The sequence below is a fragment of the Stenella coeruleoalba genome (genome assembly GCF_951394435.1).
Source record: "Stenella coeruleoalba genome assembly, chromosome: 1".
NCBI lineage: Eukaryota > Metazoa > Chordata > Mammalia > Artiodactyla > Delphinidae > Stenella > Stenella coeruleoalba.
The window spans coordinates 129,159,341-129,177,521 of NC_137169.1; the positions used below are offsets into that span (position 1 = coordinate 129,159,341).

At 36.1% G+C, this 18,181-nt stretch overlaps 1 protein-coding gene across 1 annotated transcript in view; it reads right to left on the minus strand.

Annotated features, from left to right (window-relative positions):
* Positions 1–18,181, minus strand: part of LOC307183087 (coagulation factor XIII B chain-like) — a gene marked incomplete at its 3' end in the record, with an annotated part of 38,889 nt that overhangs the window by 1,045 nt on the left and 19,663 nt on the right. The window contains exons 6-11 of the mRNA XM_079915086.1: positions 17,318–17,497; positions 17,040–17,225; positions 15,755–15,937; positions 12,067–12,267; positions 11,155–11,337; positions 53–263 (exon numbers count right to left, since the gene is read on the minus strand). Coding sequence (XP_079771212.1) covers positions 53–263; positions 11,155–11,337; positions 12,067–12,267; positions 15,755–15,937; positions 17,040–17,225; positions 17,318–17,497 — 1,144 coding nt within the window. The remainder of the gene's footprint in view (positions 1–52; positions 264–11,154; positions 11,338–12,066; positions 12,268–15,754; positions 15,938–17,039; positions 17,226–17,317; positions 17,498–18,181) is intronic.

Genomic DNA, 18,181 nt, shown 5'->3' on the forward strand with positions numbered 1-18,181 from the left:
ATAACAACCTGAACAGAAAAAAAAATAGTTGCAGGTACAAGCCTCTCCTTACCTTTCTCTTTGAATACATGTTGGATATTTTAACTGCCCTCTGTCACATTGCACTCTCAATTTCGATCCGATAATAGGAAACTCAATGTAAGTATCTCTCTTACAAAGAAACTCAATATACTCGCCGTGCAAAATATATGGCCTATTGTCAAAACTCCATTTCAGGAGCAAATTATTACTTTCCATTGTATCAAAAGATAATGTGCAAGGCTCTGAAAAAAATAAAAAACAAAGAAAACTATCTTGATACCTCTCAGAATTAACAGGAACCATTGTGTTGCTTTCTCATAATAACCTTAAAATTCCCAGGCATTAGAGCAGCAAGTAAGTTAGAATTCGTATTCAAGTCAGAAAATATGTTCAAAGCTCACAGAAAACAGCCTGCCATTTATCTCTGTTGCCCTGAATTTGGAAAAAGGGTATGTCCTGCCAGTTACTGAGCTTTTTGCCATTAAGATTTGCAAAGACAGAAGGCAAAAAAGGTGTTTTTTAAAAAACATTGATAGTTAATAATAGTCATTGAAATAGTGTTCTTTTTCTTTTTTCTTCTTCAGAAAGTGCAAATAAAACACCCATGAGACAAACCATTGATGGTTGGATAGATAATATTTTATGGAAATGTAGAAACAAGCTAGAGTTTCGACACTGACTCAGAATTTATGAGCTGATGTATAAAGTATATCCAAAGTAATTAACAGTTTCTTCTCTTTTAAATTTCAGTTATTAAGGATTATTAAGATTGGATTGAGATGCTTTAAATTTTAAGCATTGACAGTATTATTGTGTCCTTCTCCTTATGCATTAAAACAAAACAAAATAAAAACTTAAGATAAGAACTAGGATACCCAACAAACTTCTCTGGTTTCTTTCCCTTGATAAAAACATTGGTATTTTTAAGATACCAAATGTCAAATCATGTCAGAAAATGGGGCTGCTTGCGTTCATATTTGCCTCCTGGATGACTGAGCGCACCAAGCAGTTGCTTCTGAGATAAATAAAAAGGTCCAGAGTTGCTAACAGAGCAAATGAATCATACAACTGACACGCTAAAATATTTCTTTATTCAGTCGTTCTCAAGTGAAGGCCTGTGTGTCAGATGTCATCCTAGAAACGCTATAGATAGAAAACAAATGACAGGAATGATTAGAAAGAGTCTAACAGGATCTTTATAGTCACTGAAAAATAGTTTTGAAAATGAGGTCAAATGGTACTATTGTTTAGAATGTTCTACAAAACATGCAATTTAAATTAAAACGAGTTCAAAATTGTTTCACGGAACTTCTGCTCTCAACCATGACAGAGTAACCTATATCAGACCAGCACTTCTACTAAGAACTAGAAACTCTGAAAACAGACCCAAAGCAAGTATTTCAAGGGATCAGAGAATTTTCAAGGCAGGCAGTACTCCAGAGGCTAAGGGTCTGGTAAAAGCCCATTCAGATGAGTTCCACACTCTGTGCCATTTTTCTCTTGGGGCTTTGTTGATTTTCAGCGCAAGCTGAGAGACTAGATACAGATGGGCCAGCGACAAACACAGAGCCAGAAGAGCTGCTGGAAATCCCACGGGGTTGAGGATAGAAAAGTGGGTCAGCCAAGACAGCCAGGACTTGACGTGTCAGAGCCCAGAGAGATGGGAGGTATGGTGAAATGAGCTTGATACTCTGCCCTGGCTTTGCCAGGGGGGCATCTGCCTATTCTTGATTGTGCAGAGAGAGAATGAGGAGTTCAGCTTGAAGTGAACGGAAAGCTACAGTGAGCAGTGGCCATCTCCCAGGAATATCAGAGCCAGGCAGGAAGGGGGACCTTGGTATACACACCAAACTCTAGTGAAGAACCCTGCAGGGTACATTCTATGAGCAGGAGCAAACAAAGTTCTGAAAATAAACTTAGAGAAAGCTTTGTCTCTCACTGAATAGAGAATAAATTTCCCTACACTATCAGCCAGAAGATGGGATGAGTATTGTCTGGAATAAGATGGCATCATTGTCTCAAGATCCTAAAATTTTATCCACACATAAATATTTGATATTCAATCAACCATTAACAGAAATAGCAAGAAATGGATCTAGAAAATAGATATAGCTTACAGATGATCCAGATATTGGAATTTGCAGTCAAGGAGTTAAAAATAAATAATTGCGACTAATATGGTCAAGAAATAGATGTTAAGATGAAGTCTTTCATCAGACAACTCAAATCTACAAAAAAATATGAAATGGATATTCTAGAAATGCAAAGATAATAGTTGAAATTGAGAACTCAGTATACAAGTTTAAAGCAGACTGTACACATCTAAAGAGAGGATTCATGAACTGGAAAATAGATCAGCAGAGAATTACCAAACTGAAACAATGAGAAGATAAAAGGAAAGAAAATATTGATTTTAAGAGACAGGGGACACTGGAAAAAGATGTAACGTGTTTTATGGAATCACAGAAAGAGTGAAAAGAGAAAATGTTAAAAATATTTGAAAAGACATTAGCCAAACATTTCCAAAACCCATGAAAGATATCAAGTCACAGATTCAAGAAGTCCTACCAACTAGGAGAATAAAGTGCACAAAGAAACCAACATCTATGTCCAACCAAAATAACCTACTGAGAAGGCAAAGAGAATCTCAAAGGCAGCAGAGTAAAAGATGCTTACTTTCAAAAAAGTACTATTAAAATGGTCTTTGACTATTTAACAAAAAGTACAAAAACAGAAAAGGATGAAATGACATCCTTAAAGCATTGAAAGAAAATAATGGACAAGCTAGAATTCTATATCAGGCAAAAATATTCCTCAAAGGAGAAAAAAAATAAAGAGATTTGCAGACAAACACAAACTGAGAAAATAATAAAGAACTAATTTTTTCAGGCATACAAAAAATGAGAAACAGAAAAACAAGAAAAGATAAGGTAGATAGCCTCATCCACCAGAGGGCAGACAGCAGAAGCAAGAAGAACTACAATCCTGCAGTCTGTGGAACAAAAACCACATTCACAGAAAGACAGACAAGATGAAAAGGCAGAGGGCTATGTACCAGATGAAGGAGCAAGATAAAACCCCAGAAAAACAACTAAATGAAGTGGAGATAGGCAACTTTCCAGAAAAAGAATTCAGAATAATGATAGTGAAGATGATCCAGGACGTTGGAAAAAGAATGGAGGCAAAGATCTAGAAGATGAAAGAAATGTTTAACAAAGATCTAGAAGAATTAAAGAACAAATAAACAGAGATGAACAATACAATAACTGAAATGAAAACTACACTAGAAGGAATCAATAGCAGAATAACTGAGGCAGAAGAATGGATAAGTGACCTGGAAGACAGAATGATGGAATTCATGGCTGTGGAACAGAATAAAGAAAAAAGAATGAAAAGAAATAAAGACAGCCTATGAGACCTCTGGGAAAACATTAAATGCAACAACATTTGCATTACAGGGGTCCCAGAAGGAGAAGAGAAAGAGAAAGGACCCAAGAAAATATTCGAAGAGATAGTCGAAAACTTCCCTAACATGGGAAAGGAATAGTCAACCAAATCCAGGAAGCTCAGAGAGTCCCATACAGGATAAACCCAAGGAGAAACATGCCGAGACACATAGTAATCAAATTGGCAAAAATTTAAATAAAAAGAAAAATTATTGAAAGCAGCAAGGGAAAAACAACAAATAACATACAAGGGAACTCCCATAAGGTTAACAGCTGATTACTCAGCAGAAACTCTACAAGCCAGAAGGGAGTGACATGATATACTTAAAGTGATGAAAGGGAAGAACCTACAACAAAGATTACTCTACCCGGCAAGGATCTCATTCAGATTCGATGGAGAAATCAAAAGCTTTACAGACAAGCAAAAGCTAAGAGAACTCAGCACCACCAAACCAGCTCTACAACAAATGCTAAAGGGACTTCTCTAAGTGGGAACACAAGAGAAGAAAAGGACCTACAAAAACAAACCCCAAACAATTAAGAAAATGGTCATAGAAACATACATATCGATAATTACCTTAAACGTGAATGGATTAAATGCTCCAACCAAAAGACACAGGCTTGCTGAATGGATACAAATACAAGGCTCATCTATATGCTATCTACAAGAGACCCACTTCAGACCTAGGGACACATTCAGACTAAAAGTGAGGGGATGGAAAAAGATATTCCATGCAAATGGAAATCAAAAGAAAGCTGGAGTAGCAATACTCATATCAGATAAAATAGACTTTAAAATAAAGAATGTTACAAGAGACAAGGAAGGACACTACATAATGATCAAGGGATCAATCCAAGAAGATATAACAATTACAAATATATATGCACCCAACATAGGAGCACCTCAATACATAAGGCAATGGCTAACAGCTATAAAAGAGGAAATCAACAGTAACAGAATAATAGTGGGGACTTTAACACCTCACTTACACCAATGGAAAGATCATCCAAGCAGAAAATTAACAAGGAAACACAAGCTTTAAATGACACAGTAGACCAGGCAGATTTAATTGATATTTATAGGACATTCCACCCAAAAACAGAAGATTACACTTTCTTCTCAAGTGCGCACGGAACATTCTCCAGGATAGATCACATCTTGGGTCACAAATCAAGCCTCAGTAAATTTAAGAAAATTAAAATCATATCAAGCATCTTTTCTGACCACAACACTATGAGGTTAGAAATCAATTACAGGGAAAAAAGCAAAAAAAACACAAACACATGGAGGCTAAGCAATATGTTACTAAATAACCAAGAGATCACTGAAGAAATCAAAGAGGAAAGCAAAAAATACCTAGAGACAAATGATAATGAAAACACGATGATCCAAAACCTATGGGATGCAGCAAAAGCAGTTCTAAGAGGGAAGTTTATAGCTATAAAAGCCTACCTCAAGAAACAAGAAAAATCTCAAATAAACAATCTAACTATTCACCTAAAGGAACTAGAGAAAGAAGAGCAAACAAACCCCAAAGTTAGCAGAAGGAAAGAAATCATAAAGATCAGACCAGAAGTAAATGAAATAGAAACAAAGAAAACAATAGCACAGATCAATAAAACTATAAGCTTGTTCTTTGAGAAGATAAACAAAATTGATAACCATTAACCAGACTCATCAAGAAAAAGAGGGCGAGTGCTCAAATCAATAAAATTAGAAATGAAAAAGGAGAAGTTACAACAGGCAGCACAGAAATACAAAGCATCCTAAGAGACTACGAAAAGCAACTCTGTGCCAATAAAATGGGCAACGTGGAAGAAATGGACAAATTATTAGAAAGGTATAACCTTCCAAGACTGAACTAGGAAGAAATAGAAAATATGAATAGACCAATCACAAGTAATGAAATTGAAACTGTGATTAAAAATCTTCCAACAAATAAAAGTCCAGGGCCAGATGGTTTCACAGGTGAATTCTACCACTTACAGAAGAGCTAACACCCATCCTTCTCAAACTCTTCCGAAAATTTGCAGAGGAAGGAACACTCCCAAACACATTCTATGAGGCCACCATCACCCTGATACCAAAACCAGACAAAGATACTACGAAAAAAGAAAATTACAGCCCAATATCACTGATGAATATAGATTTAAAAATCCTCAACAGGGCTTCCCTGGTGGCGCAGTGGTTGAGAATCTGCCTGCTAATGCAGGGGACACGGGTTCGAGCCCTGGTCTGGGAAGATCCCACATGCCACGGAGCAACTAGGCCCGTGAGCCACAACTACTGAGCCTGCGCGTCTGGAGCCTGTGCTCCGCAACAAGAGAGGCCGCAACAGTGAGAGGCCTGCGCACCACGATGAAGAGTGGCCCCCGCTTGCCACAACTAGAGAAAGCCCTCGCACAGAAACGAAGACCCAACACAGCCAAAAATAAAATAAATAAATAAATAATAATTAAAAAAAAAAAAATCCTCAACAAAATACTAGCAAACAGAATCCAACAACACATTAAAAGGATTGCACACCATGATCAAGTGGGATTTATCCCAGGGATGCAAGGATTCTTCAATATATGAAAATCAATCAGTGTGATACACGATATTAAAAAATTGAAGAAGAAAAACCATATGACCATCTCAATAGATGCAGAAAAAGGTTTTGACAAAACTCAACACTCATTTATGATAAAAACGCTCCAGAAAGTGGGCATAGAGCAAACCTACCTCAACATAATAAAGGCCATATACGATAAACCCACAGCAAACATCATTCTCAATGGTGAAAAACTGAAAGCATTTCCTCTAAGATCAGGAACAAGACAAGGATGTCCACTCTCGCCACTATTATTCAACATAGTTTTGGAAGTCCTAGCCACGGCAATCAGAGAAGAAAATGAGAAAAAGGAATACATATTGGAAAAGAAGTAAAACTGTCACTGTTTGCAGATTACATGATACTATACATAGAGAATCCTAAAGATGCCACCAGAAAACTACTAGAGCTAATCAATGAATTTGATAAAGTTGCAGGGTACAAAATTTGTGAACAGAAATCTCTTGCATTCCTATACACTAATGATGAAAAATCTGAAAGAGAAATTAAGGAAACACTCCCATTTACCATTGCAACAAAAAGAATAAAATACCTAAGAATAAACCTACCTAGGGAGACAAAAGACCTGTATGCAGAAAACTATAAGACACTGTTGAAAGAAATTAAAGATGATACCAACAGATGGAGAGATATACCATGTTCTTGGATTGGAAGAATCAATATTGTGAAAATGACTATACTACCCAAAGCAATCTACAGATTCAATGTAATCCCTATCAAATTACCAATGGCATTTTTTACAGAACTAGAACAAAAAGTCTTAAAATTTGTATGGAGACACAAAAGACCCCAAATAGCCAAAGCACTCATGAGGGAAAAAATGGAGCTGGAGGAATCAGACTCCCTGACTTCAGACTATACTACAAAGCTACAGTAATCAAGACAATATGGTACTGGCACAAAAACAGAAATATAGATCAATGGAACAGGATAGAAAGCCCAGAGATGAACCCACGTACCTATGGTCAACTAATTTATGAGAAAGGAGGCAAGCATATACAATGGAGAAAAGACAGTCTCTTCAATAAGTGGTGCTGGGAAAACTGGACAACTACATGTAAAAGAATGAAATTAGAACACTCCCTAACACTATACACAGAAATAAACTCAAAATGGATTAGAGACCTAAATGTAAGACCGGACACCATAAAACTCTTAGAGGGAAACATAGGAAGAACAGTCTTTGACATAAATCACAGCAAGATCTTTTTTGATCCACCTCCTAGAGTAATGGAAATAAAAACAAAAATAAACAAATGGGACCTAATGCAATTTAAAAGCTTTTGCAAAGCAAAGGAAACTACAAACAAGATGAAAATACAACCCTCAGAATGGGAAAAAAATATTTGCAAACGAATCAACAGACAAAGGATTAATCTCCAAAATATATAAACAGCGTATGCAGCTCAATATTAAAAAAAACAAACAACCCATTCAAAAAATGGGCAGAAGACCTAAACAGACATTTCTCCAAAGAGGACATACAGATGGCCGAGAAGCACATAAAAAGCTGCTCAACATCACTAATTATTAGAGAAATAAAAATCAAAACTATAAAGAGGTATCACCTCACACCATTTAGAATGGGCATCATCAGAAAATCTACAAACAACAAATGCTGGAGAGGGTGTGGAGAAAAGGGAACCCTATTGCACCATTGGTAGGAATGTAAATTGATACAGCCACTATGGAGAATAATATGGAGGTTCCTTAAACAACTAAAAGTAGAATTACAATATGAGTCAGCAATCCCACTCCTGGGCATATACCTAGAGAAAACCATAATTGAAAAAGACACATGCACCCCCAATGTTCATTGCAGCACTACTTACAATAGCAAGGTCATGGAAGCAACCTAAATGCCCATCGACAGACGAATGGGTAAAGAAGATGTGGTACATATATACAATGGAATATTACTCATCCATAAAAAGGAAAATGGGTCACTTGTAGAGATGTGGATGAATCTAGAGACTGTCATACAGAGTGAAGTAAGTCAGAAAGAGAGAAACAAATACTGCATATTAATGCCTATATGTGGAACCTAGAAAAATGGTACAGATGAACCAGTTTGCAGGGCAGAAATTGAGACACAGATGTAGAGAACAAACGTATGGACACAAAGAGGGAAAAGTGGTGGGGGGGTGGTGGTAGTGGTGGGATGAATTGGGAGATTGGGATTGACATGTATACACTAATGTGTATAAAATGGATGACTAATAAGAACCTGCTGTATCAAAAAATAAATTAAAAAAAAAAGAAAAGATGAGGAACAAATTACTGACAAATATATGGGTAAATCTAAAAGAATATTGTTGGACAACATAATATTAATATATCTTTGGGACTTAAACTATATGTACAATGAAAATGCATGACATAATAATACAAAAAGTGGGAAGAGTAAATAAAGTGTTCTGTGTCCTAGAGAAATGGTAAAACTACGAATTTGTACTCAATTGTAATAAGGCAATTTTGCATTATGAAATCTCTGATAACAGCTAAAGGAAGTCTGGAGAAACGTATAATCCACAAGCTATGAGAGAGTAAAATGGTATAACAAAAAATTTGATTTGCCCATGAGAAAACAAAAAAAAAGAGAGAAAAAACAGAACATAGAACAGATAGGATATATATCTAGTATAGTAAGGTAGTAGCTATAAACCCAAACATATCAGTAATCACATTAATATGTAAATGGACTAAATAATCCATTGTAAAGGAGATGATTGTCAGACTGAATAAGTATAATTTTACATACACTAACTATATATTGCTTGTAAGACATACACATTACAAGTAAGAATCCAGAAAGTTGAAAGTTAAAGGATGAAAAATTGTACACCTTGTAAATACTTGGCAAACGCCAGTTGGTACAGCTAAAGTAGATTTTTACGGCAAAACCAAACAAAAACAAAGCATTACTATAGGTAAAGAAAGACTCAAATTATACAGATTCAACATGTTTCAATCTGTGTGCACCTAATAAAATAGCATCAAAATACAGAACCAATATTTGACAGAACTAAAATGATAAACATTTTTAAATGTACCATGTGAGAGAATTTAACACACTTCTTTTGATAATTGGTAGAAAAATAAACAAACAAACATAAATCTGGACAGATAAGAATGAACTTAGTAACATGAGAAACAAAATTCAATTCAATTGATATGTATGTAACAACAGTGAACCCAACAAGGACAAAATTAATTTATTTCCAGTAAAAAGGTTTACCTGAAACAAGTATATGCTTGTAATAGACTAAGTATCAGTGAATTTCAAAGAACAGATATAATTCAAAGTATGTCTCAATGGATTTAGACTAGAAATCAACAACCAAAAGAAAACTAGAAAATCCTCCAATGTTTAGAATTTAAAAAATAAACTTCTACATAACTCAGAGTGCATAGAAGATATCAAAATGGGTATTATAAATTTTTAGCTGAATGATAGTAAAAATCAAAAATATAAAAATGTGTGGGATGAAGCTGAAGTTATGCTCAGTGGGAAATTTATATCCTTAAATTCATTTTTAGGGAAAAACATAAAGGATGAAAATTAGTACTCTAAGTATACATCTAAACAAGCTAGGAAAAGTATAATAAAATAAATCCATGAAAGTAGAAGAGAGGAAATAATAGAGACAAGAATATAAATTAATGAAATAGCAACATTTGATGAAAGGATCAAAAAATGCAGATACTGATTGCTTATAAGGACCAATAAAATTTACAGACCCTCAGCAAGATATATCAGAAAGACATACTTCTTCACAGTAGTATAACAAAAGACACATCACTAAAGGCATTAAAAAGACCATTAAGAGGATGTCATGAACGTTATGTCAACAAACCTGACAATTTAGATATAATGGACACATTCTTACAAACCACTTCCTACTGAAACGGAGAGAAGAGAATAATAACCTAATATCTATTAAACAAATTGAAGTTGTCATTAAAACCTTTCCTCAAAAAAAACCTCAAGGCCCAGGTGGCATCTCTGATGATTTCTTACAATTATTAAAGAAGAAATAGTACCAGTCTTAGACAAAATCTAGAGAATTGATAAAAAGGGAATACTTCCCAACCCATTGTATGAAGTTAGCAGAAACTTGATACAAAACCCAAAAGGAAAATAACAAACCAATCTCCCTCATGAAAATAGTTGCAAAAATCCTACGTAGAGTATTAGCAAATAAAATTCAACAATACATAAAAAGCATAATTCATCACAACCATGTGGGATTTATTACAGAAATACAATCCTGCTTTAACATTCAAAAAAGAAGCAATGTAATTCCAGGGAAAAAAAAATAAATGTAATAATCATATGATTGTTTCAACAGATATTGCTAAAATTAAACTCACTGAAGGTTTTTTTAAACTCTTAGCAAAATAGAAATAGGTGGTTTCTATATCTTTATTTTGATTTTTTTAACGTATTTGTAACACCATATTTAAAGATGAATTACTGAAAGATTTAGTTATGAGATCAGAACACAGATACCCACCACTTATACTCAGCATTATACTGAAGTCCAAGACAGTGAAATAAGAAAATAAATGAAAGTCAGATATAAACACAAAGAAATATTTTCTTTTTATTTAAAAATATGCTATTTTATGACTCCTGAGAATTTTGGGAGATAGTGTTACTTTTATTAGGATGCCTCATCAACAAGGCATTATCATCTTTCAGATTGAGGGGACCATTCCTGTATCTGTTTCCCGCTGTCCTCGTGTTTTCTAGCACAGCACCAATAACACTGAATGACCACTGTTAGACTGGTTACCCACAGCACACAGCTTAACCATCCTATAGGTCCTACCAACCCAGTACCTCATGTATGGTTTGTACTTAAAAAGTACTTGTTAGAATGAGCTGCATTCTAGTTATTTATGATCTAGAGGAAAGAGTAGAAACCAGTAATTCAACAAGCACACTAATAAAATAACAAAAATGCAAAATTTAAATTTTACATTAGTGCTATATCAACTCGAAGAGAAGAGGAAGTGAAAAAAATGGTTTTATTTTAATAAATAGAGACATATGTGGCAGTACTTACCCAAACACAATGGTGGTGTAGTCCACACTCCCTCTAAACAATAGGACTCCTTAGACCCTTGTAGGAAATGGTGCTCGAAACATCTGTATTCCACTGAGGAACCATTTTCATAGGTCCTGACTGTTGAACTCTTAATAACTCCATTTTTAATAAATGGGGGAGATGCACATGTTCTTTTAGATACTGCAAAAATAATAAAGTCTGCAATGAATTGCTACAATAGGCAGCCAGTGTTTTTATAATTTCTACAGAAATAAAACAATATATTTCATGTAAAAGCATTTTTAAGACATCTCTCAAGTAATTTTTAAATATCAAAAGCATTTCTGCAATAACTTCATACATAAAATTTATGATTGCAATTAGAATATCATAATATTAAATACACGTTTAAAACTAGCGAAGTATTAATTATTGTGATTTTACTTTTCCCCTTTCTGTTTGCCAAAAGTGAAAGCATATAAGATCCGTCTTGAGGCCATGCTTTCTGTATGCATTCTCTTCCTGTTTCCTTATTAAAAGTGACAGTCCCATGCCCAAGGAGTACACAAAGTCTCTCACTCTACCTTAAGCCCTCTTCTGAGACAATGCTCCCCTGCAAACCCTGAGGAGAGCAATGCTTTACAGGGTTGTTGATTGCTCACAAGAGGGTGATCCATCCTCTGAAAGTCTGGTGATATGTACAAAATCTCATGATTTCTCTCTTTATAAAACTGACTTACAGAATTAAAAGATGTCAGCATAGATCCTATTTAAGGGTATGTGCTGATTGGAAATTGATCAGGTCATTCCCAATTTTATAGATTAGATGATGAGGGTGGTGGATTGCTTAGGGTCTTATCCTTTGAACTCATACTGATCACCTGTGATACTGGTCACCCAAGAAATTGTCAGGAAGCACTACTGTTTTACCTTTTCTAATACATGAAGGATATTTCACTTCACCTCTGTTGCACTGCACCGATAATTCAGAGGGTGCAGTTGATGGAGACAAGTCATACCCCTGTTTACATACAAAATCTATTAAATCTCCATGTAGGATCTTTCCTTCATAATTCCATTTCATCTCTAAGTTATTTCTTCTCATGTCATCCATGTTAACTGTACACGGCTCTGTAAAACAAAGGGTCTTTTCAATTCTTTACTCATCTCACAAGTATGAAAGTGATATATTTTTACAAAAAAAATTATGACAGGCATCAAAAGCAGTATTTTATATTTACCATTTATCATTATTAAAGCTCTTCACACATATACATGATAAAGGATACACTTTATTGCTGTCAAATGAATTTATATATTTTGTATTATCTTCAATATATCATAAATTAAAACCACCTAATTTGAAACATTAAAAATATTGTTTAAGGCAACAACCACTTAGGTTCATCCTGATTTCCTTCCTATAAAATAAAATCTTCAAATAGAAAATGTATTAACTGTGTAATATTTGTGGGACACTTACCACTGATATTCGTCGGTGAATAAAACAAAGATCCCTGCCCTCATGGAGATTACCTTCTAACTGGGAGACACACACACACAATCAACAATAAATGTAATAAATATATGGATCTTATAATTTGGGGCCATCTTTAAACTACATATAATAAGTGCGATAGGAAAATTAATAGTGGAGGCGTGGGGGAAGGGGGGCTGTGCTTCTAGGTAAGGTGGTTGGGACAGGCTTAAATAAGTAATCTTTGAACAGACTTGCAGAAGGCTAAGGAGTGAACCAAGTCATTTCCTCTCATTGTTGTGGCCTCTCCCGTTGCGGAGCACAGGCTCCGGACGTGCAGGCTCAGCGGTCATGGCTCACGGGCCCAGCCGCTCCGCGGCATGTGGGATCTTCCCGGGCCAGGGCACGAACCCATGTCCCCTGCATCGGCAGGCGGACTCTCAACCACTGCGCCACCAGGGAAGCCCCTGAACCAAGTCATTTTTTGAGGGAAGGGCATTCCAGGCACAGGGAACTACCTTGAGGTGAGAGCACACCTGGCTTACTTGGGGAGGAGTAATGAGACTAGACTGGCTGAAGTAGGATAAGGGCAGGGAAGACCAGCAGGGGGGAGGTTGAGAAGTTCATAACATCTGGAATAATTCACAGATGGGAATTATAGCACCATCTTTCCCATTCGTAGTGAGAGTATTTTCAGTCCCACAGGACAAGTAAGATGCACAAAGCTCTCTCCTCTTGCCCTGATGACAATAAATGATCTTCACTCAGTATTTGCTTTAGGCTGTGGGCACCAAGCCTAAATGTCATGAGGCAATTGCTCCAGACAGAAAATGATAGGTTTCCTTAAACCTTATTGTTCCCTATGGGATTGTTCCATTACTAGCTTTTCCTTTACAATTTCGGTCCAGTCTCTATCCTCAGAGATGACTGTACTTCCATTCAATGCAATATCAATCACATCATCAAAAGCTTAACATCAAAATCATTTATGAAAATATGAGAGCAATAGAAAAACTACAGGTGAAGATATATCTGAATGTGAATGTGAACAGCAAACTAAGAATGACTTGAAGGAGAGAAACCACAAAGGAGATGCTGAAAGAGCTGACTTAAAACTTAAATTTATGTATATTAAAAACACTATAAATAAAAGGAAGAGGAAAATAAAAAATAGCTGCAATATACATGACTGTCAAATGGATAATGTAATTTATATAGATAAAGCTCTTATGGGTATGGAAAAATCGCTAAACTATGAACAATCAGTTCATTGAAAAACCACCTATGGCCATTAGAAAATTGAAAAATGTCAACTGTTTAATACCCAAATAAATCCAATTAAAGTAATTTTAATTGCTTTATTAACAATATGTAAAGATTAAGATATTCAAGTTCACAAAGATTAAGAAACTACTTCATTAATTCACTGATGCTAGGATCATAAATCAGAATAAACTTTATGAAGGGCAGTTTGGCAATTATCAGAAATTTAATTAAAATTCCAGATCTCTTTGATCCAGAAATTCCTCTTCAGATAATCTGAAAACAAAAACAAAACATGTGAAATAAATAGAATTAATTTTATTTTATTAAAAAATAAAGATTATTTACATGTACAAATATTTAGTACAAGATGTACTGTGTGGAATATAAAAATGTTGAAAACACACTAAATGTCCATCAAAAAATAATTAAATTATGGCATATCTGCATTAAGGAAAACTGTATAGCCATTAAAATATAATGTAGAAATATATCAAACCATGTTCATAATATAGTTTAAGTGAAAGAAACAAGATTCATAGCCTTTTCATGATATCATAAAGTTTTGTGAATATGTATGTTGGAAGCTGGTGTAGAAAAAGGTGTAAAAGACCATTATCTAAGTCACTGACGTTTCCGGCAAGGTTACTGATATTTTCTGTTTTCTTCTAGTTTATTCTGTATGTTTATTAATTTTCTTGTAGATAACAATGATTTGCTTTTGTAGTTTAAAGAGCTAATATTTTTAACTAAACGTCTTTTTTAATTTATAGGGAGTTTATCATGCAATTTTCTATTTGTAGAAGTCACAATGTAAGAAGTTCTTTGCAACTGTAGTGACCAGGTACGTTACTTTTAAATGTAACTCTGACTAGCAAAGTTAAAAAATGAGGCAAATCTATAGGCTTGAAATGAGAGGTGAATATTGTTTTCCCAAAGTAATTTCAATTTAGGTAATTATTTAGATAGCTGCCTCAGTTTTCTACTTGAAGACATTAACATTAATTAATCCATGCCTTAATCCAAAATATAGAGTAACTACAAACGTTTTTATCTGCTCAACAAGATAAAACAAAAGTGAGGAAGCAGTGGCAAAGAAAGCTATAAATGACATGCTCTACCAAGGAAAGAATTGGATTGATTATTCTTCTGTCCAAATGACATTCTGAGGACAATAAGAGAGACAACGAGGAATATAAACAACCAGGGGAAATTCCAGTTAGGAGAAAGACAACACAAATGTAATCAGACACACAAACGTGATTATGTTTAATGCCACTGAAGTGGACCCTTAAACATGGTTAAAATGGTAAAGTTTTGTTGTTCTTATGTTACCACATTAAAAAAAAAATGCAGTGGGGTAAGAACGAGTATAGCCTAAACCCTAAGATACTAGGGATGTTTTTCTGCTGACAGAAACGATAAGGTGAAACTCTTGAAGAATGAAAGATATATACAAAATTCTCTTTTCCATGCTATAAAACATTATATGAAAATCACGTAAGAATACAAACATAAGGGTAAAACAAATTCAATGTGTCCTGCTATAAGCAGAATAAGTTCCAGGGACCTAATGTACAAAACAATATATAAAAAAATAAATAAGATAAAAGTAAAAAATTAAAAAAAAACCACCCCAATGTTGTGCACTTAAAAGTTGCTAAGGTGGATCTTGAATGCTCTCATCATAACAACAACCCCCAAAATTACATGAGGTGAAGGATAAATAAACTAACCTTATTGTGGTAATAATTTCACAATGTATTTGTGTATCAAATCATCACATTATACACCTTAAACATACACAAGGTTATATGTCAATTGTATCTCAATAAGGCTGGGAAAAATTTTTTTAATTCAATGTGTTCTCTATCTTACCTAAGCAAACAGGTGGGGATGACCATTTTCCTTGTTCACAATGAGATATTTTTGCTCCTCTCAATAAGTAATATTCATTGCATCTATATTCCACTGAGGATCCTGTTGGGTAGCTTGCTAATAATCCACCAATAACAGCTCCATTTATTATATCAGGTGGAGAATTACAATTCTCAGTATTTCCTAAGAAAAGAAGTTATTTTTAAATTAATACAAACATAACAACATAATGATATAATACAGTTGCGCATACAATAGTACTTTAATATTTCACTATGTAATTTAGGACAATTGATCTCTCAGTGTACCAGAATCAGAGAAACTTTATTCAGCTAAGTATTGTTAAAATTTACTAAGCCAAACTAAAGAGCAAATGTTTTGCTGAAGGACAAGTATGCAGCGGATTTTTCACTTTTCTTGCTTCTGAAGGACTCTTGCTATAGATATTCTTAAAATGTACAGAAAGGTAAACAGTGTTCTTTAACCTAACGATTATGGTCCATTTAAAAACTGACCTTTGTTATCATCCATTTTTATTTTTTCCTTCTCATCTCTCTTCATCTCAGATCTCAATCAACACATGGATGAAAATTTCCATTTTTCTCTCTGTCTTCAGAGTCTTTCTCCTACTCGGCTAATTTCTCTAGCATCTTTAATAGCTTTTCTCTTACACAACAGATATCCTCGGTAAACATGTCTGTGGAGGTCTCTCCAGGACCTGATCAAGAAATGAGGAGAGGGCTTCCCTGGTGGCGCAGTGGTTGAGAGTACCCCTGCCGATGCAGGGGACGCGGGTTCGTGCCCCAGTCCGGGAAGATCCCACATGCCGCGGAGCGGCTGGGCCCGTGAGCCATGGCCGCTGAGCCTGCGCTCCGCAACGGGAGAGGCCACAACACTGAGAGGCCCGCGTACCACAAAAAAAAAAAAAAAAGAAAAAAAAGAAATGAGAAGGATGGCAGGATGGGTAGCACCAAGGAGTGGTACCCTGGTTGTGCCCTTCAGTGAGATGAAACAGCAGGTATATGGCTCAGAGGGTGGAGGGCTCAGAATGGCCAGATGCAAAAGTACTATCATCAAGATGTTAAAAACTTGTTTCCCAATTCTTTATATCCAGTTAAATTCTACAGAGAGCTCCATATGCTCAGGAAAAATAGCAGAGTAAGTGCTCTCTCTGTGTGTTTCAAACTCTTCTAAGCAATGGACCGTTGCTGTAAGTGTGTGAATTAAACAAAGGAAAATGTTACACACTAGGCTTAGCTCTGGATGTGAAACGCAGCACACATACCAACACACTCAGGGGGAAGGGTCCATTTTCCACGTTTACAAGTTATTTCTTCTGGTCCCTGGAGGTGATACCCTCTTTCACACATATATGTCACTTTATCCCCATTATAATAGACCTTGGAGGATAGGTTTGCTGCAGCATTCTCAACCAAGGGCGGCTCCTCACAGCCCATCCTCTGCTTTTCTTCTGAAAAGGGAAAATTGAAACAGAAGAGACCATTTAGCTCCACATGCACGCAGGTTTCATTTTAAGGAAAGCTCATTTGAGGTGCTGCTAACCAATGCATTTGGGAGGTTCTGTCCATTTTCCATTTTCACAGCGTATCTCTTCTGATCCCTGCCTCTCAAAGTTAAGTCCACACTCTATACGCACTGTTTCTCCGTGACGATAAGTGGTTGAGTACCTTTGGATTCTGGAAGTCAGAGGCACAGGGGGAGGAGGACATCGATTTCTTCTTCCTTTTATGGAGAAACATCAGTATATTTAGTCATATAATTACCAAAAAATAATAGTTAAGATTTCATAAGCACATTCATTGTGCCAAGGACCCTAAGAAGTATGGCAGACAGACTGGGGCCACCCCCTGGATCCCCACATCCTGAGGCTGACTTCCTTGAGTCATGCCCCTCCCCAAGAACAGGAACTGGGACTTGCTTCTAAGCAATGAACACAGCCAAGATGATGGGATGCATGTGACCTGTTTAAACACAGCCACAAGGATGGATGCGTGTGACCATGCACACATACTCTCGCAGCACAGTATGGTAAGGCCGTTCTTGCCAAGCTCTTTCGCAGCTGATCTGGAAGAGAAGCAAGCTGCTTCATCGCGAGCTTCCGAATGGGGTGGGTCAGAGGGCAGGGGGCACAGGGCTGCCTGCAGGGGCATCCAGGAGGAGACTGAAGCCCTCTGCTCCGCAGCCTGCCAAGCTCCAAATGCTGCCACAAACCACAGTGAACTTGAAAGCAGGTTCTTCCCGAGCCCAGCCCCAGATGACACCACAGTCCCACCTGACACCTTGACTGCAGCTTTGTTAGACATGGACACAGAGCCAGGTCAGCTCCACCCAGAATCCTGACCCACAGAAACTGTGAGACACAGGTGTGTGGTTTCAAGCTGTTAAGTTCGTGCCAATAGAAAACTA